General features: G+C 40.8%; 1 protein-coding gene across 1 annotated transcript in view; it reads right to left on the reverse strand.

Moving 5' to 3' along the window:
- MYOM1 (myomesin 1) overlaps positions 1-22,634 on the reverse strand; it is a 98,691-nt gene that overhangs the window by 58,195 nt on the left and 17,862 nt on the right. Inside the window, exons 4-10 of the mRNA XM_030925823.1 lie at positions 22,303-22,444; positions 18,727-18,926; positions 16,182-16,238; positions 11,445-11,569; positions 5,280-5,463; positions 4,381-4,555; positions 991-1,112 (exon numbers count right to left, since the gene is read on the reverse strand). Coding sequence (XP_030781683.1) covers positions 991-1,112; positions 4,381-4,555; positions 5,280-5,463; positions 11,445-11,569; positions 16,182-16,238; positions 18,727-18,926; positions 22,303-22,444 — 1,005 coding nt within the window. The remainder of the gene's footprint in view (positions 1-990; positions 1,113-4,380; positions 4,556-5,279; positions 5,464-11,444; positions 11,570-16,181; positions 16,239-18,726; positions 18,927-22,302; positions 22,445-22,634) is intronic.

The raw sequence follows: 22,634 nt of genomic DNA on the forward strand, positions 1-22,634 counted from the left end.
GTTAACTGAAGACAATCAATATTAAATCATCTTTTTAAAAAAACATGTGTTACTATACAAACATTTTATTTTATTTATTTAGTTCAGACACAGGATCTTGCTTTGTTGTCCAGGGTGGGGTGCAGTGGTGAGATCATAGTTCACTGCTGCCTTGAACTCTGGGACTCAAGTGATCCAACTGCCTCAGCCTTCTGAATAGCTGGGACTACAGACATGCATCACCATGCTTGGCTAATTTATTTTTATTTTTATTTTTAGAAACGGGATCTCACTATGTTGCCCAGGCTGGTCTCAAACTCCTAGACTCAAGCGATCTGCCTGCCTCTTCCTCCCAAAGTGCTGGGATTACAGGTGTAAGCCCCTGCGCTCAGCCCACAAATATTATTTTTTTTGTTTCTAATCACCTGGGTCCCTTTTCTATTTTATCCAAGATTGGGAGGTACATCACATACACACATATAATTACTTTAGTACTGGTTTTATTCCATTGGTTACTTTGCAAGCAGAGATGAAACATATGATTAAGCAATTACATGTGCCTTGCATGAATTTCAGAGGGGTTTATAAGAAGCATGTTAATGTTCTGTTAGCAAAAACAAGCCAGGCTCTGGCATAGACCAAATGGCTTTTAGGGACAAGATGATCTGTGTTATGGGTGATATACCACTTCATGGAATTGGGATGACCTTTCACAGTCCCAGGATGAGCACGAAGTTAGAATGGAGTTTCACACAATGGGAAATATCTGAGGAAACTTGGGCTCGTGAAGATGAAAAGGCTACGGATGCACAGAATCTGGATAAGTGACGAAGGTCTGTAAAATGACAGCTATGGAAGGTTAGACATCACTTAGAGTCAGAGAAAATGATCATCTAAGGATGCAATCATCCAGCAATATTGGAAGCTAAATAATTTCTGGAGATGATAGTATCCTCCTTTCTAACAGAAAAATCAATTTTTCCCCCATACAGTTATGCATAAGGAACTTACCAATAGCAGCTTTGACTTCAATAGCTTCTGAATCCTGGGAATATTCACTAAGTCCAGCTGCATTGACTGCTCTGACCCGGAAAACATAACTCTGACCAGTCACCAATCCATGACAAGTAAATCTAAAAGGAAAAAAGTTTTAAAATATTTTCCTAGGAGGAAGATTAGGGAAGATGATTGTTAGCTTAATGGAGTGAATCTGGCTTTATGAAAACAATTCTTTTTTTTTTTTTTTTTTGTAATTTGTTTTAAATAGAAATGCAGTCTTGCTGTGTTGAACTCCTGGCCTCAAGCCATCCTCCCTCCCACCTCAGCCTCCTAAAGTGCTGAGATTACAGTTGTAAGCAGCATGCCCAGATAATAATTCATTCTTTTAAAGGAAGAAAAAGATGTAGAAAGATTCAGGTAATGTATATACTTTAGACAAGAAGGTAACTAAGGCACTTTCCTAAATGCATCCTGTCAAAAAATGAGGAGCCCTGGTCTTCACCGAATGCTCACCAGTAAAATAGGGATAATGATGCTTACATGACAATTTTCATGTAGAGGTTAGTTATAAAGTATATAAAGTACCTATTATAGGGCCTGGCATATATGAGGCACTTAAGAAATAATAATTAGTATTAACATTACTCAATCTCAGGTCACTGCAACATCCGCCTCCTAGGTTCAAGCAATTCTCTGCCTCAGTCTGAGAAGCTAGGTAGCTGACTCTGAGTAGCTGGGACTACAGGTGCCCACCACCACGCCTGGTTAATTTTTTTGTATTTTTACTAGAGATGGGGTTTCACCATCTTGGCCAGGCTGGTCTTGAACTCCTGACCTCGTGATCCACCTGCCTTGGCCTCCCAAAGTGCTGGGATTACAGGCAAGAGTCACCAAGCCCAGCCAACTCATATATATTTTTTAACTTTTTTTTTTTTTGAGTCGGAGTCTCGCTCTGTCACCCAGGCTGGAGTGCTGTGGCCGGATCTCAGCTCACTGCAAGCTCCGCCTCCCGGGTTCACGCCATTCTCCTGCCTCAGCCTCCCAGGTAGCTGGGACTACAGGCGCCGCCACCTCACCCCGCTAGTTTTTTGTAGTTTTTTTTTTTTTTTTTTAGTAGAGACGGGGTTTCACCGTGTTAGCCAGGATGGTCTCAATCTCCTGACTTCGTGATCCGCCCGTCTCGGCCTCCCAAAGTGCTGAGATTACAGGCTTGAGCCACCGCGCCCGGCCTATTTTTTAACTTTTATTTTAGGCTCAGGGATACGTGTGAAGGTTTGTTATATTGGTAAACTCGTGTCACAGGGGTTTGTTGACAGATTATTTCATCACCCAGGTATTAAGCCTAATACCCAATTAATAATATGATTAATGACTATTTCAGGTACATAACTATGGCTGTAAGGCATTGGTAGCTCCTTGTCATAGAGGCCTAGTCACTGTCTCCCTGCATGACAAGGAAGGTACTTACTTGGGAAATTACTATAGAATCTGAAGACAAAGTGAACAATGAATTCTAGAATTACCATTTAGATATGAAGACCCAATAATGAGGCGTGAATCCATGGGCAGCTTCATCCGTAAAACAGCCTCACTCTTTTCATAGCTGTTATGGCTATAAATAGCTGTTTTATGAATCACTGTAACATTTGAATCCATCCTAAGGACTGCAGCCAGAGGAAATAACAGGTCTGCTAACGAATCTGTGACTATTAGCATGTTCAAGTATTTAACCAAGGAGCCACAATCTAGGCCAGTCCTTTAGTCCTTAGAGTCAGCTTGCTTCAGCAAATATTTATTGAGGTCTCGGTGTTCCAGACACTGAGCTAGGTACTGTGGACAAAAGATGAACAAAAAATGGTGCCTGCCCTCCAACAGCTCCTGCCTACACACCACCAGCATTTCTAAATAGTCCCAGGAAAATGCTAGATAACTCCGAGGAAAAATGAAATGCACCAATAGGCTAAAAGAATCTCTTACAAAACATATTGCCTTCTCTAATTAATCTGTTTACCTCTATTATCTCACGTTCTGCAAAACCAACTCATTCTATGGGGGTCCTCGGACTGAGAAGCGGTCCAAGCCAGAAGGTGCCGAACAAGTTTATTTGACAGTTTCTGGGAGGGCGGCATCCCCCTCTCAGATTGGTCTCTGGTCTGGGTGCAGACCAGAATTCACCATCAATGTGCAAAGTTGATTGATAAAACGGTTGAAAGCAAGAAAAAAAAACAAGCCTCCCGCCATTAGAAACAGATACAAAGAGGCAGCAAATTATTCTGAATGTCTTTGTTTTGGTGTTACTATGTCTACTTAGCACTGGGTTTAATCATGTTGATGTCCAGAATTTGTAAAATGTTGATACTTTTTTCTCTTCATTTAAAATTCCTGGGTAATTTATGTTAAGTAGAGCATATTAGATCCTCAGAATCTAATATCACGTTGCATATTAGATATAAAATCAGAGTGGTAAAAAAGGAAGAAGCAGCAAAAGCACTATGAAATGAACTCTTAAAATAGTTGGCATTATGTGTTGCTAAGTGTTTAACATCACAAGTAAACCTTTTTAAAAAAGATGTATTGCATCTAATATGATCAATTTTAAATTCATTTAAATAACTAAAATGTAATTGTTTTGCTTTGCTTGTTTGTTTTTTGAGACAGGGTCTTGCTCTGTTGCCCAGGCTAGAGTACGGTGGTGTGATCATAGCTCACTGCAGCCTTGACCTCCCAGGCTCCAGCAATTCTCCCATTTCAACCTCTGGAGTAGCTGGGACTATAGCACACCACCATGCTGGGCTGATTTTTGTACTTTTTGTAGAGGCAGGTTTTCGCCAGGTTGCCCAGGCTGGTCTCAAACTCCTGGGCTCAAGCAGTCAGCCCACATTGGCCTCCCAAAGTGTTGAGATTAGAGGCATGGGCCACTACATCCAGCCTTGATCTGTTTTGTTTTTTAGAGATGGGGTCTCCCTATGTTGCCCAGGCTGGCAGTGGCTATTTATAGGCCTGGTCGTCGTATACTACAGCTTCGAACTCAAGCTATAGTTTAACTCAAGTTGAACTCAAGCTCAAGGGACCCTCCCACCTCAGCCTCTTGAGTAGCTGGGACTACAGGCCTGCCACTGCATTGGTTTATTTAAAGTATAATGTTTTCTTGTGTTTTTGTTTGTTTGTTTGTAGAGACAGGGTCTCATTATGTTGGCCAGGTTGGTCTTGAACTTCTGGCTTCAAGCAATCTTCCCACCTTGGCCTCCCAAAGTGCTAGGATTACAGGTGTAAGCCACCACTTCCAGCCAAAAAGTGTAATGTTTTTTTTTTAAAAATCTCCCTCACTGGATGTCTGTGTGCTGTGTGTGTCTACGGCAGCTCCAGAGGCCGTTGCCCGCCCTGCACGCCCGGTTGAGTTACCGTGAGCCCTTCACGGGGTTGTTGTTACAGGGCTCCCACTTGCCAGAGCCAGCAACGCTCGCCTCTATGTAGTACCCGACCAGCTCTTTGGCATCTGTGGACTCCTCCCACGAAACTACCACCGAGGTGTCTGTGTTTCTACTCGGGATGATTTTGCCAGGAGCCTTGGGGATATCTGAGAAACAGGAAAATGGTGATCAAACTCAGGAGGTTTTAAAAATTCATCCTTATTATCTATGCACAAACACACACCTAGGTATTTTACATACTGCGTCATGTCAAAGGGACAGCTGCTTTATTTTATGATTTTTTTTGAGACTGAGTTGCGCACTCTGTCGCCCAGGCTGGAGAGCAGTGGCGGGATCTTGGCTCACTGCAGCCCCTGCCTCCCGGGTTCAGGTAATTTTCCCACCTCAGCCTCCTGAGTAGCTGGGACTACAGGCATGCGCCACAACGCCTGGCTGATTTTTGTATTTTTGGTACAGACAGGGTTTCACCATGTTGGCCAGGCTGGTCTCAAACTCTTGGACTCAGGTGATCTGCCTGCCTCGACCTCCCAAAGTGCTCAGATTACAGGCATGAGCCAACGCGCCTGGCCTACATGGTATTTTTTAAAGCAAAAAATTTAAAAACAGTTAGGGAGCATGGATAAACTAAATGTCCATGAACTTCAGAAAAAACACATTATCAATATCGTTGAAACTCCCAAAGAAGTTTACTTTTCATAAACAAAAACAATGAATTTTTGTTTAATGCATAGGTTAAGTACAGCCATCAAGTAAATGTATAATATGAAAGAAGTATGTCACCATTTTTACTCCTGGCCAGATATACACATACTAGTTAGATTCTTGCTTTGAAATTTTCTCTTGAAGTAAAAGAAGTTCACAGTTGCTTACCAAGTTTGTCCCCCACCACAGTCACCTCCGTTGCATCCGAGGGCTCGCCAACTCCTGCAGAATTAGAACAGCGGACGCGGAAACAGTAGGATTTCCCCTCGGCCAGGTCAAACAGAGCAAAGCGGGGAGACTTCACGGGGAGTTCCGTGTTCACTCGCTGCCAGTTTTCTGTTCCTGCCTCACACTGCAGCAAGAACAGGAAAACTCATTGAAAGCACAGCAAGCACAAGTGAGAATCCAGGCCAGGCATCTCCAAGTTTCATTCATCTACAACAAACCACTCCCTGTAATGCAAGCTGGACTGGAGGAGAGATTTGGAGGGAATGGGGGATGAGGCATCTGAAGTTTGTAGGATTCTCTAAATCAAACATGGCTTTTGATATGGTTTGGCTGTGTCCCTGCCCAAATCTCATCTAGAATTGTAGCTCCCATAATTCCCATGTGTGTGGGAGGGACCTGGTGGGAGATAATTGAATCATGGGCGGCAGTTTCCCCCATACTGTTCTCGTGGTAGTGAGTAAGTCTCACGAGAGCTGATGGTTTTAGAAGGAGAAACCTCTTTCACTTGGTTCTTATTCTGTCTCTTCCCTGCCACCATGTAAGACATGCCTTTCACCTTCCACCTTGATTGTGAGACCTCCCCAGCCACACGGAACTGTGAGTCCATTAATCCTCTTTTTCTTTATAGATTACCCAGTTTCTGGTATGTCGTTATCAACGGCATGAAAATGGACTAATATAGCATTGTATTGTTTGAAAAATATGCTACTTAAATACTCCACTTCTTTTGTTAACTAAATACAATAATCTGCTTACAAAAGTCTTATTTTGAGGATAGTTTGAGGTCAGGTAATTTTCTAATTAAATTTTATTTTATTTTATTTTATTTTTGAGACAGGGTCTTACCCTGTCACCCAGGCTAGAGTACAGTGGCACAATCACGGCTCACTGCAGCCTTCACCTCTTTGGGTTCAAGAGATCCTCCCACCTCAGCCTCCCAAGTAGTTGGAACTACAGGCACATGCCACCACACCTGGTTAACTTTTGTATTTTTCTGTAGAGATGAGGTTTCCCCATTTTGTCCAGGCTGGTCTCTAACTCTTGGGTTCAAGTGATCCACCCACTTCAGCCTCCCACAGGCATGAGCCACTGCACCTGGCCTGCCCATTACCTATTTAAAAGAATTCTTGGTCCTTTTCTTATCACTCTCTGTTTCTTAGCCTGCTTTATTCTTCTTCAGTCATGTATCACTGTTTGAAATCAAGTTATTTATTTGTTGTCTCCTCCACTGAAGAGCAAATCACATAAGCTCAGGGAGCTTTGTTCACTGCTTTATGGCAGAGCACAGAATTCCATCTGGCAAATAGTACATAATCAACTACAGTATTTTTTTTTCTAAATGAATGAAAGATGAAGATGTTCTTCTACTATATGATCCAGCAATCCCATTGCTGGGTATATATCCAAAAGAAAGAAAATCAATATGTCAAAGAGATGTCTGCACTCCCATGTTTATTGCTGCACTACTCACAGTGGCCAAAATATGGAATCAACCCAGGTACCCACCAGTGGATGAATAGGATAAAGAAACTGTGGTAAATATGCACAACGGAATACTATTTAGCCATAAAAAAGAATGAACTCCTGTCATCTGCAGCAATATGAATAGAATTGGAGGTCATTATGTTAAGTAAAATAAGTCAGGCACATAAAGACAAATATCTCACGTTCTCACTCATATGTGGGAGCTAAAAAATTTGATCTCATGGAGGTAGAGAGTAGAACGGTGGTTACCAGAGGCTGAGAAGGGTTGGGGGCAGTGGTGAAGAGAAGTTGGTTAATGGGCACAAAAATACAATTAGAAGAAATAAGTTCTAGTGTTCAATAGCACAGTAGGGTGACTACAGTTATCAATAATTTATTATATATTTCAAAATACCTAAAAGATAAGATTTGGAATTTTCTCAACACAAATAATAAATGTTTGAGGTGATGGGTACCCCAATTACTCTGATTTGATCATTACATATTGCAAGGATGTATCAAAATATTGTGTACCCTGTAAATATATGCATTGATTATGTATCAATAAAATCCAGATTTAAAAAAGATGTTCTCTTTTTTTGCCCAAGTCTTAGAATAATTAATGGGAAAACTAATTTAATGAGACTCTATTCTTAAAATGAAAATGATGTAGAGTGACTTGGAAATCCTCGAATGAAGGACCTGGTGTATATTTAAGCTCTGGTAGAAGATATTGTAAGAAAACTGTCAGAAGCCTTTGGTAATCCTTTTTCCCTCCTATTTTGATTTCCAACTTTGCCCATGGTTGGTAAGAGAAGAACTTTAGAAACTTTTGCCTGATTTTGCTAGAGAAATTTTTAATGGTTTCAAAAGACTTTTCTGAAATCCAGATCTCGTGACAGATTGACCAGCTGTCAGGATGGTACATTTTTGGGACTTTAAGTTTATTAGTCCATCACACAGCATGATCTTCCTTGACTTGATAAGGAGGTAACATGGCATGGCATAGAGGAGTCAAAGGGATGGGATCTGGTCCCTCTGTGTTAATAACAAGCCACGTGACCTTGGAAAGCCACACACACGCTCTCGGCCTCAGTTTCATCTTCTATAAAATGAGCCAATTTGACAAGGTAACCGCTCAAGTTCCTTGCAGTGTTTTTTATGATAACGTATCTTTTGTGTGTCTGCTGTCTCCTGAGGGACGAAACTCTCTCAGACCTTTAATCTTTTTGTTTATAGCTTTAATTTCTTTTGACATATTCCGCCCCGGCAAATTCTTAAGCCATTATCAGTTGTTTATACTCTCATAAAAAAATAGCTGCCTTTCACTGTGCCGAAAACTTTATAAGCCATTATAACTCTTTACACCTCTCAACTATGCCATGGAGTAGGTATTGTGGAGGTAGTATTGTATGATTGTCAACATTTTCCAGAGGAGAAGACAAGCCTGGGAAGATTGAAAGGCGACCCAGTGTAATTGTTGGATTTATGCACCTGAACCAGACTGCTGGGGTTCAAATCTCAGTTCTGTTTTGTACCAGCTCTGTGACCTCGGGCAAATTATATACCTTTCTATGCGTCAGTTTCCTCACCTACAAAATAGGCATGATCTGTTATGCCTTTCTCTGTTCCCCACTCCCTTCTAGCCTCACGATGTTCATGCCCTACTACAGAAGGAGGAGTGGTACAGAAGGCACAGTGGCTCACAACTGTAATCCCAGCACTTTAGGAGGCTAACGGGAGGATCACTTGACCTCAGGAGTTTGAGATCAGCCTGGGCAACATAAGGAGACCCCATCTCTACAAAACATTTAAAAATATACAGGCATGATGAAAACAAAGGTATTTACCACATAGGGCTACTCTAAGAATTAAGTGGGTTAATTAATGTAAGGTGCTTAGAACAGTGCAAATCTTAGCCATGTTCATTCCTGCTGTTAACGAGTGATACAGTCCTTGTCTCTGACACAATCAGATTTTTGATAGGGGAGTGAGAGAAAGAGCTCAGGACGTAAAACACCTGAGGAAAATGTTTGGGACTAAAAAGAACACAGTAGGACGGGGAGGCTGGAAGTCCGAGGACTGATTCATCTGAGTCCCTTGCTAATAAACCCTTCAATTTCACCCGTTCTGGGGATCAAGGACATGCCGTGAAGAAGAACAAGCACAGGGGTGGCCCAAGAGGCAGCATGCCGGGTGCAGGGCATCCTGGAACAGACACAGCAGGGACAGGAGCGCACAAACCTTTTCCCTTTAGAAAGGTCAGCATATCAGAAGAGCTGCATCAGAAATAATTTTAGTCTCAGCTCAGAACAGTTTGACATTTGGATGGTTCTGCAAATGTACCCCAGGTCCCTGGATGTGTTCTGTGTCCTCAATACCCAACATCCTGGGTGTTCTGTGTTCCGTGCCCTGTGCAGGCCTCTCTACATAGTACTGTGTTCATAAACGCCCCCTTCTGTTCCATGCCAATAGGTGTGCTGGAGGAAGAATATTTAAATTTTTAATCACAAATTCATAGGTATTTAGGTCTAAGGAAGTTATAGGCTTTCACAGAGAAATTAGAGTTTATATGACCAGAGGAAAGGTTCAGCAGCAGCCAAAGCTGACTCATCTGCAGAAAACGCCTCTGAATAGTTGTTATGTGTCCTTATTATAGGAAAGACGGCAATTACTGTCACCGAGGTTATTCAGAACCTTCTTCCTGTGGAGTGTTTCAAAGAGATTCAGTGGGGGTGTGTATTAAACACACTAGGAAATGAACATCGATCCACCACTCTATTTTTGCCATCTATTTTCTTTTAAAAAGCTTACAATGCAGCCAGGCATGGTGGCTCATGCCTGTAATCCCAGCACTTCGGGAGGCTGAGGCAGGAGGATTACTTGAGGTCAGGAGTTCGAGACCACCCTGGCCAACATGGTGAAACCCTGTCTCTACTAAAAATACAAAATTTAGCTGGGCGTGGTGGCTCACGCCTGTAATCCCAGCTACTCAGGAGGCTGAAGCAGGAGAATTGCTTAGACTGGGGAGGCGGAGTTTGCAGTGAGCTAAGATTGTGTCACTGCACTCCAGCCTGGGTAACAGAGAGACTCCATCTCAAAAAAAAAAAAAAAAAGCTTAGAATACTACTCAAGTTATATTACATTTGAAGTTGATATCTAGAAAGTATATAAAAATTTAGTATTATTTCTGTAAAACAAGACTCTCTTGGAAGATATCCATATTGCATGCAGAGGAGATAAGGCATCCATTGTTACCAATTTGCTAGGAATAAAAAGGAAGTGAAGAATGCAGCTCAAAGATATTTGCGTATTGTCTTTATGTTGTTACCTAATTTGCGGAAGTTTGCATACACCTATATACCTATGAAACATATTATCTTGCAATAATTATCAGGGAAGGTGACCTAATAGATGTTACAAAATTGAATGACCAAAACAGTATTAAGGATGAAAGAGAAAGACCTTTAGGAAAATTAACTGAGCACCATATTTTTATTAAAAAAATTTCTATGATTTTGCTATGAAAGTAAAATGCAAAGTAAATGATACCTTTTCATGCTATCACACAATTTTATTTAAAAAAATTTAAAAGTACAAACACTTGTTTCATTTATTGTTCTAAAAAATGGTGCATCACTACCAATAAAAATATAAATGTTCTTACATATGGGATAAAATAAACTTATTTTCTTTCATTTTCTCAATTATATCCTAATCAGAACCTTTTTAACAAATGGATTTTGAACCTCGTTTTAAGCAAATTCTCTTTAAATGTCGTTTTCCAGTAGCCATGATCCTGTTAGCCAAGGACTTCTTGCCCCCCTAAGACCTGTGCCTTGCCTGGCCGCTCTCCTGTTTCTACACTTGTGGCAGAGTCAGTTCCCCCAAAATAATGTCCTGTACAGGTCTTGGCTCTTCTGCATTTGTTGGGCATAAATCCTTATCAGAACTCCCCTCAAATACGGATGTGTGGTTGATTCACATGCCGTTCTCATTCGTTCCACCCATTCTGGGCCTTCACTGCATGCTGCCTTCTCTAATGTTCTCATTCCCAACATAATTGTAAGCTATCTGGGGAAAGAACTTGCCAATATTTACTGTTTTGTGATCCCTGACCTCATTCCGCTACCTGTGCTCAGAGTGGAGCTAGCCAAGTACAGCGGCGTGAGGTTGTTGTCTTCCACACTGCCGGCCATTTGAGAGTATTGCCCCTTCTCTGTTTCCCCCTCCCTTCTAGCCTCACGATGTTCATGCCCTGCTACAGAAGGAGGAGTGATAGAGAGATGAAAAGCCATTACCAAGCAAGGGAGACAGGAAGGTCCCTAGAAAACATGGTCATACAGGCAATCTACCATTTCAGGAACATTTCTCTTCTTGTAGGGGCTATGATATTGGGTCTGGATCTCTCATGAGTCTATGGGTGAGTCTTGGGGATCCATAAACCCCTAGATTTTCAGGCACAGTTCTGTGTTATACACTTTGTTCTATGGAGAAAGTTAACAGTTTATAAAGATCTAGTGAGTTCAGGAAATGTTCCCTCCTCCTCCCTCACTCCATTGTCCCTGGGAATTTAGCCTCTACTTTTCTAAAGAAATCGTTAGGAGGTAGTATGAGGTCACGTTGATTCTAGAGTCTTACCTTTTCCACAAAGTACATAATGCCCTCATGACCACGCTGACGAGGGGGCTTCCAGCTGAGCACCACGTAGCTCCGGGTGGCCTCAGTGACAGAGAGGTCTGTCGGGGGGCCAGGCACAATACCCTCTGAAAAACAACAAGGACACATGAGAAGCACACATTCTGGGTAGCCCAGGATACTCCGAGAGCCACAGATGCTGCTCTCCTTGTGGAGGAAGAGTTCATTACGGCTCCGCAGTATAAAGAAATACCTTGTCTCTAAAATTCCCCCAACACATCATTCATTCATTCATTCTTCAAATGCCATTGAGCAGTTGTTGTTGTTTTGGTTTTTTTGTGGGGGAAAGGGTCTCACTCTACCACCACGCTGGCGTGCAGTGGTGCAATTATGTCTCACTGCTGCCCTGACCTCCTGGGCCCAAGTGATCCTCCCACCTCAGCCTTCCAAATAGCTGGGACCACAGGTGCACACCACCACACCTACATAATTCAATTCTTTTTTTTTTTTTTTTTTTTTTTTTGTAGAGACGAGGTCTCCCTATGTTGCCCAGGCTAGTCTTGGACTCCTGAGCTAAAGTGATCCTCCTGCCTTGGCCTCCCAAATTGCTGGGATCACAGGCGTGAGCCACAGCAGCCAGCCCCATTGCTCATTTAGAATATAGAGCTAAGGAATCTAGGATACTCTTCTTATCTTTAGTTCTGAGGCCAGGTCAGGAGTGTTAGGGTGAAAGCAAGGACAAATTTCCAGAAGCACCCTGATCCCAGAAGTCCCAGAGCATCTAGAGTTTTGAGCCACACGAACCCCCCACAAGCAGGATTTACCCTGGCTCAGGTATGAAAATACGTGGCGCACTGAATCCTATAAGCAGATAGGCAGGAGCCAAGGACCCAGTGGAGCTGAGTTTATAGTTTTAGTAAAGTTTAGGACAGTTCCAGTTTACAGTTACAGTAAAGTTGGTCTTATCAGGCAGGGGGGAAGGAGACTAGACATACATAGACTCCAGAGGTCAAGAAAAATAATGGGGTACAGAAAAAATATTTAAAGAAATAATGATGAAAAATTTCCAAATCTGATGAAAACTACAAACTCACAGATTAGAGAAACTTGCAAACCCTAAGCACAAGATATATGAAGAAAACTACGCAATGCATATCATAATCAAATGCCAAAAACTAGTGATAAAGAGAATATATTAAAAGCAGATAGAGAAGACACATTATATATTAAGGAACAAAAATAAGAATAAAAGCAATCATTCTTGTAGTGTAGATCTGCGTTATGCTGAACAAAGCTCTTAAAGTACTGAGAGAAAAAACTGTCAACCTAGAATTCTATACTTAGTGAAGATATAGTTCAAGAATGAAGGTAAAACAGAGGTTTTTTTTCACATAACAAAGGATAAAATACCAGCACTACAAGAAACGTTCAAGGAAGTGCATCGGGTAAAAACAAAATCATGTCAGATGGAAATCTGGATTTATACAAAGAAATGAAAAGTAACAGAAATGATAAAAATGTGAGTGAATAAAACCTTTTTTCTTACATTTTATATCTCTGAAAGATAACTGACTACAGTCAAAATAATAATATTGTATTATGTAATTTACAATAAATATGCAAATAAAATGTATGACAATAACAGCACCAAGGCTAAGAGTGGGCAATGGAATAATACTGTTGCAGGCCAGGCACAATGGCTCATGCCTGTAGTCCAGACACTTTGAGAGGCCAAGGCAAATGAATTGCTTGAGCTCAGGAGTTTGAGACCAGCCTGGGCAACTTGGTGAAACCCCATCTCTACAAAAAATACAAAAATTAGCCAGGTATGGTGGTGTGTACCTACAACTCCAGCTACCTGGGAGGCTGAGGTGGGAGAATTGCTTGAGCCCAAGAGGTTGAGGCTGCAGTGAGCCATCATCATGCCACTGCACTCCAGCCTGGGCAACAGAGAGAGACCCTGTCTGGGGGAAAAAAAAAAAAAAAAGCCAAAAAAAAAAAAAAAAGCACTGTTGTAAATTCTTACACTACATGTGAAGTAATATAATATTACTGGAAGGTAGACTATGAAAAGTCAGTCAGGACAAAGGAGGTAAAACATGAATATCAGGAATGAAAGAGGTGACACCACTACAAATTCTGCAGATATTAAAAGGATAATAAGAAAATATGAACAATTTTATGAATGAATAAGTTTCTTGAAAGATGAAAACTATTAAATTTTACTCAAGAAAAAGTAAATAACCTGAATAGTCCTAAATTTATTTTAAAAATTGAATTTGCAGTATAAAAGCTTCCCACAACAAAACAAAACAAACAAACCAAAAAACAAACCTCCAGGCCTAGATGGCTCTACTGGTAAATTATACTAAATGTTCAATAAAAAAATAATAAAAGTTCACACACAGCTCTTTCAAAAAATTTAAATAATGGGAACACTTTCCACTCATTACCCTAATACCAAAACCAAACCAAGACTTTACTAGGAAAAACCACAGACCAATATCTTTTATGAATATAGATACAAGAATTCCTTTAAAAAATTTTAGCAAATAAACTCCAGCAATGTATAAAAAAGATAACACAGCATAACATAGTGACATTCAACCCAAGACTGTGAGGTTTAGTTTGCGTCACTTACTTTATTTAGGTTTAATAATCTAAAATTAATCAATGTAATTCAACATGTTAGTGGAAAAATAAGAATCATATGATCATCTCAATAGAAACAGGAAAAGCATTTGACAAAATCCAACACTTTTCCCTAATATAAACTCTCAGAAAACCAGGAGTAGAAGAAATTTTCCTCAACTGGATAAAGGATATCTATACAAAACCTACACTTAATGTTAGACTTAATGGTGACAGCCTGAATGCTTTCCCCCTGAGATCAGGAAAAGGCAAAGATGACCACTTCTATTCAACATTGTACTAAAGGTTCTAGATGGAGCAATAAGGAAAGAAAAAGAAATAAAAGGTATCCAGATTGAAAAGAAAGATATTAATTTATCTTTATTTACAGATAGCATAATCCTGTAATAGAAAATCCATAAAAAATTTCATAAAAAACCCTAATGTTTGTGAGAATTAATAAATTAGTTCAGCAAGGATGCAGGACACAAAATCAATATACAAAGATCAATTGTGTTTCTTTCTAATAGCATCAAAAACAAATTAAAGTAAAAAGCAATACCATTTACAGCATCATCAGAAATCTGAAATACTTGAGATTAAATCTATAAAATGTGCAGGACCTGCACACTAAAACTACTAAGGTGGGAGAAATGAAAGCAAAGCTGAATGAATGGAGATACAGGCTATGTTCATAAATCAAAGGACTCAATACTGTTCGGCTGAAATCCCAGCATGTGTTTTGTAGAAGTTGATAAGCTGATTTTAAAATTTATATAGAAACGTAAAGACAGAATAGCTGAAACAACTTTGGGAGGAAAAAAACCAACACAAGATTAGAGGACTTACAGTGATTTTAAGATTCTAAAATTTATATGTGAAATAAAATGAAACTCAGAAAAGCTGTAGTAATAAAGACAGCATGGTACTGATGGAGGGGAAAGAAAACTGACCAATAGAGATTCCAGAAATTGATCCGCAAATACGTAATAAATTGAATTTGACAATGGTGCCAAGACAAATTGTTGGGTAAAGAATAATCTTTTCAATAGATATTGCTGAAATAATTTAATAGCCATATGCAAGTATGAATGATAGGAATAACTGAGACCCTTACTTCTTGTAACACAGAAAAAATTAATTTTAAATGTGTCACCGAGTGAAACGTAAAAACGAACGCTATAACATTTCCAGGGGGGAGAAAACACGAAGAATACCTGGATTTGACAAAGATGCCCAATGTCACAAAAACTGGCAAATTAACACATGAAAAGATGCTCGACATTATGAATGAAACGCAAATCAAAGCCACAAAGAAATACCACTATGAACCTACTAGAATGGCTAAAATTAGAAAGACTGGCCACACTAAGTCCTAGTGACAAGGTGGGAGCAACTGGAACTCTCATGTGGCACTGGTGGGAATGGAACATGGTACGATCATTTCGGAAAACAGTTGGCAGTTCCTTTAAAAATTAAGCATACACTTACCACATAACACATCCATTCAACTCCTAGGTATTTACGCAAGATACAAATGAAAGCATATGTCCAGAGAAACAGTTAAGAATGTTCATAGAAGCTTTCAACAGTGAATGGATAAATACATTGGAATGAATTGATATACACACCAACGTAGATAAATCTCAAAATAATTATGCTGAGTAAAGAAAAACAGACAAAAATGAACACGATTCAATTGATCTACAATTGTGGACAATGTAAACTACAGTGACAGAAAGCAGATCAGTGATGGCTGGAGATGGGGAGACATGAAAGGGAGGAATTATGAAGGGGAAGGGGAAATTTTAGGGGTGATAAATATGTTCATTATTTTGAAAATGATGATGGTTTCATGGGTACATACACGTGTAAAATTTATCAAATTGTACATGTTACATATTTGCAGTATATTGCATGACAATTACACCTTAATAAAGCTTTAAAAATAAAATGGGATTCTCTGACTTAAGTTACTTACAATCTCCGTATATTTTAGAATGTTCTTCCCAAAACATCTTAAGCAATACACACGGCACCCTCTACAACAAAAGCCAAACTGCTTAGCAAAACATCAGCAATAGTATCTGGGGCAACTAGACTTCTTACCTGAAGGTTCTTCTTCAGTAACAATGATCTGTCCAGTCCAGGGTGCTGAGGGGCGACCTGAACAAAGACAAATATAAGAATCACAAACGTTCACAAGTGTGCAATTTATCAGCTGCACTGATGAGTTGGGAAAGTGGCCAGATTAGTCACAACTGGGGTTGTTACTAGTAGACTTCTGTGTTTTCCCATGAATGGTATCAATCATGTAGAGGGCATCGTGGGAAGCACAGCCCCTGTCCTCAAGGTACTCAGAATCTCCTGGAGCCTGGAATCTGCCTGGACTGGCTGAGTAGACGTTTCTGGAACTGTACTGGCACAAGCTAGGTAAGTAACCTGTGTTCATTTAACTGTCCAGTATGAATCTCCTGGAACAGGTAGGCTTGCCCATCCCCTCTGAAGAGATAGCATGCGTTTGGGAGAAACATTTCCAGAACAATTGTAAGTCCAGTAGTTATTTATCTGTCACAATAAGATGAAAGAGGAGAGGGAGTGCTGATCCTGCAGTAAAGCTCAGCAAAGCAAATCTTTCCCATTACATTTTGAAAAACATTATCTCCAAAGGAAATCAGTTGAGATCCTGAGCAAGGAAAATGACTGATACGGGTACAAAGTTAAAGAGGAGATTTCACTTGTATGATCCCATAAACATCAGAAAGAGAGAGTGGTTCTACTCTTGCCTTAACCAGGGAACTTTCTATCAGAGTTTGTGCAAAAACGGAAAGGCGGTGAAGAAGATAACTTATTTTCAATTCAAGCAGATCTTATTTTGATTTGAATTGATAAAAGAGGAGAAAATGAATGTATGAGATGGAATTTGCAAGTTTAGAAAAGAAGGCAGGAAGTCGGAGGGTTGGTGAAAAGTGACTGAAGAGCAATCAAGGCGCCTGATGGGACACGGTTGCTGGGGAAACGGTAACATTATCATTATCATTTTGAGATGGAGTCTCGCTGTCGCCCAGGCTGGAGTGCAGTGGCGTGACCTTGGCTCACTGCAACCTCTGCCTCCCGGGTTCAAATGATTCTTCTGCCTTAGCCTTCCGAGTAGCTGGCATTACAGGTGCCTGCCACCATCCCTGGATAATTTTTTGTATTTTCAGTAGAGACAGGGTTTCGCCATGTTGGCCAGGCTGGTCACGAACTGCGGACCTCAGGTGATCCACCCACCTCGGCCTCAGAGTGCTGGAGCAGACGTTTCTGGAACTGTACTAGCACAAGCTAGGTAAGTAACCTGTGTTCATTTAACTGTCCAGTATGAATCTCCTGGAGTGATTCCAGGTGTGAGCCACCACACCCAGTCAGTGACTTTATTTTAATTAGACTTTTATGATGCCACTACATGTACTGAAGGTAAAGAATAACACTGTGAATGTAGCATAGACCAGCAGTCCTCTACAAAGGTGATTTTGCAACTCAGGTGACATTTGGTAGTGTCTCCATGACACTGCTGGTATCTAGTGGGTAGAGACAAGAGATGTTGCTCAGCCTCTGGCAATGAACAGGACACCCCCAGCCACCTCCCGCAACAACAAAGAATTACTGGTCTAAAATGCCAGTAGGGCCAAGGTTGAGAAGCCTGGCATAAGACTGAAATGTTACTATCCAACACTTCCCGTAATGTCATTTTACGTTCCCTGTTGTTGGAGATGCCATATGGGTTTCCATGAAACAAATGTAGGGCATGATTCATGTACCATGGTTTTGACATTAAGACTTGGAGACTAAACTTATTAAAAGATTATTATTATTGTTATTATTGAGACAGGGTCTCACTCTGTTGCCCAGGCTGGAGTGCAATGGTGTGATCACAGCTCACTGCAGCCTTGACCTCCTGGGCTCTAGCAATCCTCCCACCTCAGCCTCCTAAGTAGCTGGGACTTACAGGTATGTGCTACCACACCTGGATTTTTTTTTTTTTTTTTAAGATGGGGTCTTTCTATGTTGCTAGGGCTGGTCTCAGAACTCCTAGGCTCAAGCAATCCTCCCACCTTTGCCTCCCCAAGTGCTGGGATTACAGGCGTGAGCCACTGCGCCTGGCCTGAAAAGATGATTTTTGACAGTCTAATATGAGAACTCAAACCTAGATTAGATATAATGTTGTTTATCTATTTTTCCTTTGATATAGAGAGACGCACTGTGCTGAGATATTAATGCTCTAAGGGTGGACTCCAAGGTAAAGAAATAGACCTACAGGCAGAAATAAAATTATCTTTGGAATGTATAATAATGGGAATAAAAATGTTCTCCAGGCTCTTTGCTTTCATACTTCATTCCACACACAATGCCTGGAACTCAGTTTAACAGCATAAATCTTTCTGACTAAAATAAAATAAAATAAGTAAAATAAAATAAAATAAAATAAAACCCTTAAGAGAATGACTAAGGCAAAGTTTTCGGGGATTTTTCCCCCTCGGATTTTCTGAAGAAAGGATTTCTTGTTCTTGTCTCCCTCTAGTGGAAGGGAGAGGAACAACCTTGCAATGAAGCTGATTCTTGCAGTCATTTTAAAAAGGTTTAGGGAAGGTCCTGAAAAATGAAAAGTGCTTACTTTTAAGTCTGGCTTTCTCAGCTGGATCCAGAGCAGCCACGGGCTCGGAAACTCGAGATGGGAAACCTATTCCCGTTTTATTCACAGCTCGAACTCGGAAGATATAGGAACGACCTTCGATCAATCCAGTGACAGGAAAACGAGCAAACTTCACAGGTGTGTCATTGCACTGCAACCAGCTATCTGTGCCCACCTCACACCTAAAGGAATGAGCGTGATTGACAAAAACAGTAAAAGAAGTATGGCTTAATGAATATCTCCAGAGCTGCCAAACCACCCAGTTGTTTCAGATCTCCCAGTAAAATATCCAAGTCAGGCGTGGCTCGCTAGCTGGTGAACTGCAGGCACCCAGTTTCACTCAAATGCACTGTGTCTTCTTTACCAAGAGGAGAGAAGCCTCGGGTCCTTCCTGAACGCATAAAAGGCAGGTGTCTGAGGGGCCTTGTGTACAAAGCAGACGGGTTTGGAGGCTGCTGGGCTAAGCAGATAAATATAAACAATCTTAGCACTGGAAAGGACCCCCAAACGTCTCCCCGGCAGATGCCTTAAATTCTACCATTAGTGACTTCTCTGTCTTCCTTAGGTATTTCCTTTGAAAAACAGAGATATGATTGAGAAAATGGGCATCGTAAAAGATAGCTATTTGGACTGTAGTTTGGAGAATAGTTCACCATATTTTCTCACTTGATGGTCATGACATCCTGTATAGAGGGTAAGGAGGTTATTGTGGAGATGTTTCTTTAACCCAAGAGACTGATGAGAGGTGGGGAGATGCCCAGCCCTGGCAGGGGCAGATTGAGTAGGTACTTGGAAACACTGATTTCTAATTGAGTGCTTTTACAGCAGTTGGCACCTGGGGATGGAGTGGGTCACTCCCAGCAGACAAATGTGACAGCTCGTATCATGCTGTTGGCCTGATCAACAAAGCTTTAGGGGCTCAACATGTGATTAAATTTTACAGCATTAGGATTAAGCAACTCTTACTTTTTTTATGAGCAGAGTGCTGCACTTTTAGTTCATATCATTTCCCCAACATGGGCTCTATGTCCAAAATGTATAATTCCCAAATGATTCTCAGGGGCCTGGGGGTTGCCAGTGGCAGGACAGAGGTGGCTGGTGTGGGAAGTTTATCTCCCCTCCTCACAATCACCTTCCTCTCTTTCTTTTTTTTCTTTTTTTTTTTTTTTTGAGACGGAGTCTCGCTCTGTCGCCCAGGCTGGAGTGCAGTGGCCGGATCTCAGCTCACTGCAAGCTCCGCCTCCCGGGTTTCCGCCATTCTCCTGCCTCAGCCTCCCGAGTAGCTGGGACTACAGGCGCCCGCCACCTCGCCCGGCTAGTTTTTTTTGTATTTTTGGTAGAGATGGGGTTTCACCGTGTTAGCCAGGATGGTCTCGATCTCCTGACCTCGTGATCCGCCCGTCTCGGCCTCCCAAAGTGCTGGGATTACAGGCTTGAGCCACCGCGCCCGGCCCACCTTCCTCTCTTTGATATAGACAATAGACAACTTCCTTATGTAAAGTGGAATAGACAACTTCCTCACTTTCCTTACGTAAAGTGCTGTCAAATGTGGCTTCGATCCCTGCCTTCCATCCATTTCCCCTAATCCTCCTTGGTAGAAATTCTGGAGCTGCTAGGAGTACGGGGAGGTGGGGCGGTGGCAGAAGCCGATAGGGCCAGGACAATTCTTCAAACTACACCTGTCTCCAGAGATTCTGCCAGGACTCAGCCTCTTCTCTGTGCAGATACTGTGGTGACCCAGTGACACTAAAGCATCCTTCCTAACCTCAGGTGGGCAGAAAGAAAGGCAGAACTCACGGCTCCTGACAATTTCCACAGCACATTGGAGCAGAAAGAACACAAACCTACAGCCAGGCTCACATCTGAATTCTAGTTCTACTTATTACCCGCGTGATCTTAGGCGAGTTAGTGCTTCCTCACTGATATGTGGTCTTGGGCCTCATTTCCTACTTGAAATAAAAGCAACGACCTCACAGGGTGGTTACGGTTAGTGGTTAATATATGCAAAGTGTTTAGGACAATGCCATGCACACAGTAAATGCCTAATAAATCATAGCCACAAGGTGGGTATTTTCATTACGACTAAGGCCAGAGGAGAACAAAATGTACTGATTGTCCCTGGCTTTTCACTGGTCAAAGTGTAAAAATCCCTTGGAAATGTGCCAAAGACAATAAAGCCCAAAAAAGAATATATCTAAACCTTCACAATTCATCACTACTAAATGATGAAATGCTGCGGAAGCATTATTTCACATGGATGGTTAAATAGTATATAATTTATTAGAAATATTTCTTACAAATAGTTCTGAGCACAATCGCCTGTATTTATATACTACAAGGTTCAACACACCCTTGGTGCAAACCCATTGTGCTAATACGACACAGATTATCCGTCTCTAGTGATTTCTACAATGAGGTTTCATTACTCAAAAATGAAAAGAGAATTGGAGCAATGATCTGAATAGAAACCAAGTCAGAGAACAGTGTTATTTAGGCCAATAATCTAAATTTGCTGTCTGTATTGTCCAAACTCATGTCATAATTAATGTGTAAAGCCCAATTACTATAAATATCAGAGCCTTTAAAGTTTTGGAGAATGTAGACAACAACTTGTAGATAGTGCATAATTTGCTACTATTGATTTTTTGTTGTTACTTCTTTGTATAACTTGGAAACACATCCTGAGGTAGAAATAAGACTTTGGTAGTATTACCAAAGTAAATATTCTTAAATTAGTGACATATTAGGAATATGGACATTAACTATGCTGAATTCCAATTATTTCATTTCCAAGGTGGCCTCTATAAGGTCTACAAATTCGTAACATTCTTGCCAAATTAGTGACGTAAGCTGGTAGCCAAATTCAAAAAAATTCATCTTTGGAATTTAGGTAAATAATTAATTCATTTTAGGAACTTTTACCTAAATTCCAAAGAAGAATTTTTTGAATTTGACTACCAGCTCATGTCACTAATTTGGCAAGAATGCTATGAATTTGTAGACCTAATAGAGACCTAACAGAGGCCATCTTGGAAATGAAATATATATATGTGTGTGTGTGTATATATATATACATATATATATACAACTATTTACCTAAGTTCCAAAGATGAATTTTGTGATACTATGATATGAGCTGTCACGTTTGTCTGCTGGGAAATGACCCACTCTATCTGCAGGTACTAACTGCCGTAAAAGTACTCAATTAGAAATCGGTGTTTCCAAGTACCTACTCAACACACACACACACACACACACACGTACTTATAATGGGTATATATACCCATTTTATATATATATATATATATGTAGGTACCATTATATGTATGTGTGTCTATGTATGTGTATGTGTGTGTACATCTATACACACACAGAGAAAGAGAGAGTGAGAGACTGAGACAGAGACAAATAGAGAAAAAGAAAGATGAAAAGAGACACAGAAATAGAAACAGAGAGGAAGGCCAGAAAAGAAAATATTTCCCCTAGAAATGATGGGAGAAATCAAGAATGCACCTCTATGACCAAATAACTGTAACTGATATTAGTCTAAGCACTAACTTGTCAATAAAATATCCGAGAATAGGACTCCCTCCATCGACAGCTGGCTGTTTCCAAGAGACGATGATATAATCTTTGTTGGCCTCCAAGCACTTGACATCCAAGGGAGCAGCTGGGGCTCCTTCAATCTCTGCATCAGCATCTGTGGAGAGAGAAGGATCCCATTAACCCTCTCAGACATGCTGTCAGCTCGGCAGGCGGAGGTCTCAGTGCACACGCTTCTTACCACATCATCACAGTGGCTCCATCTTTGGCCCCAACACAGCAAGCATCAAATCTTGCTATTTGTTGACCAACATGTGTGTTTTTTCACCTTCGGCAGGAAGAACATT

This window comes from Rhinopithecus roxellana, chromosome 21, assembly GCF_007565055.1.
Source record: "Rhinopithecus roxellana isolate Shanxi Qingling chromosome 21, ASM756505v1, whole genome shotgun sequence".
Classification (NCBI taxonomy): Eukaryota; Metazoa; Chordata; class Mammalia; order Primates; family Cercopithecidae; genus Rhinopithecus; species Rhinopithecus roxellana.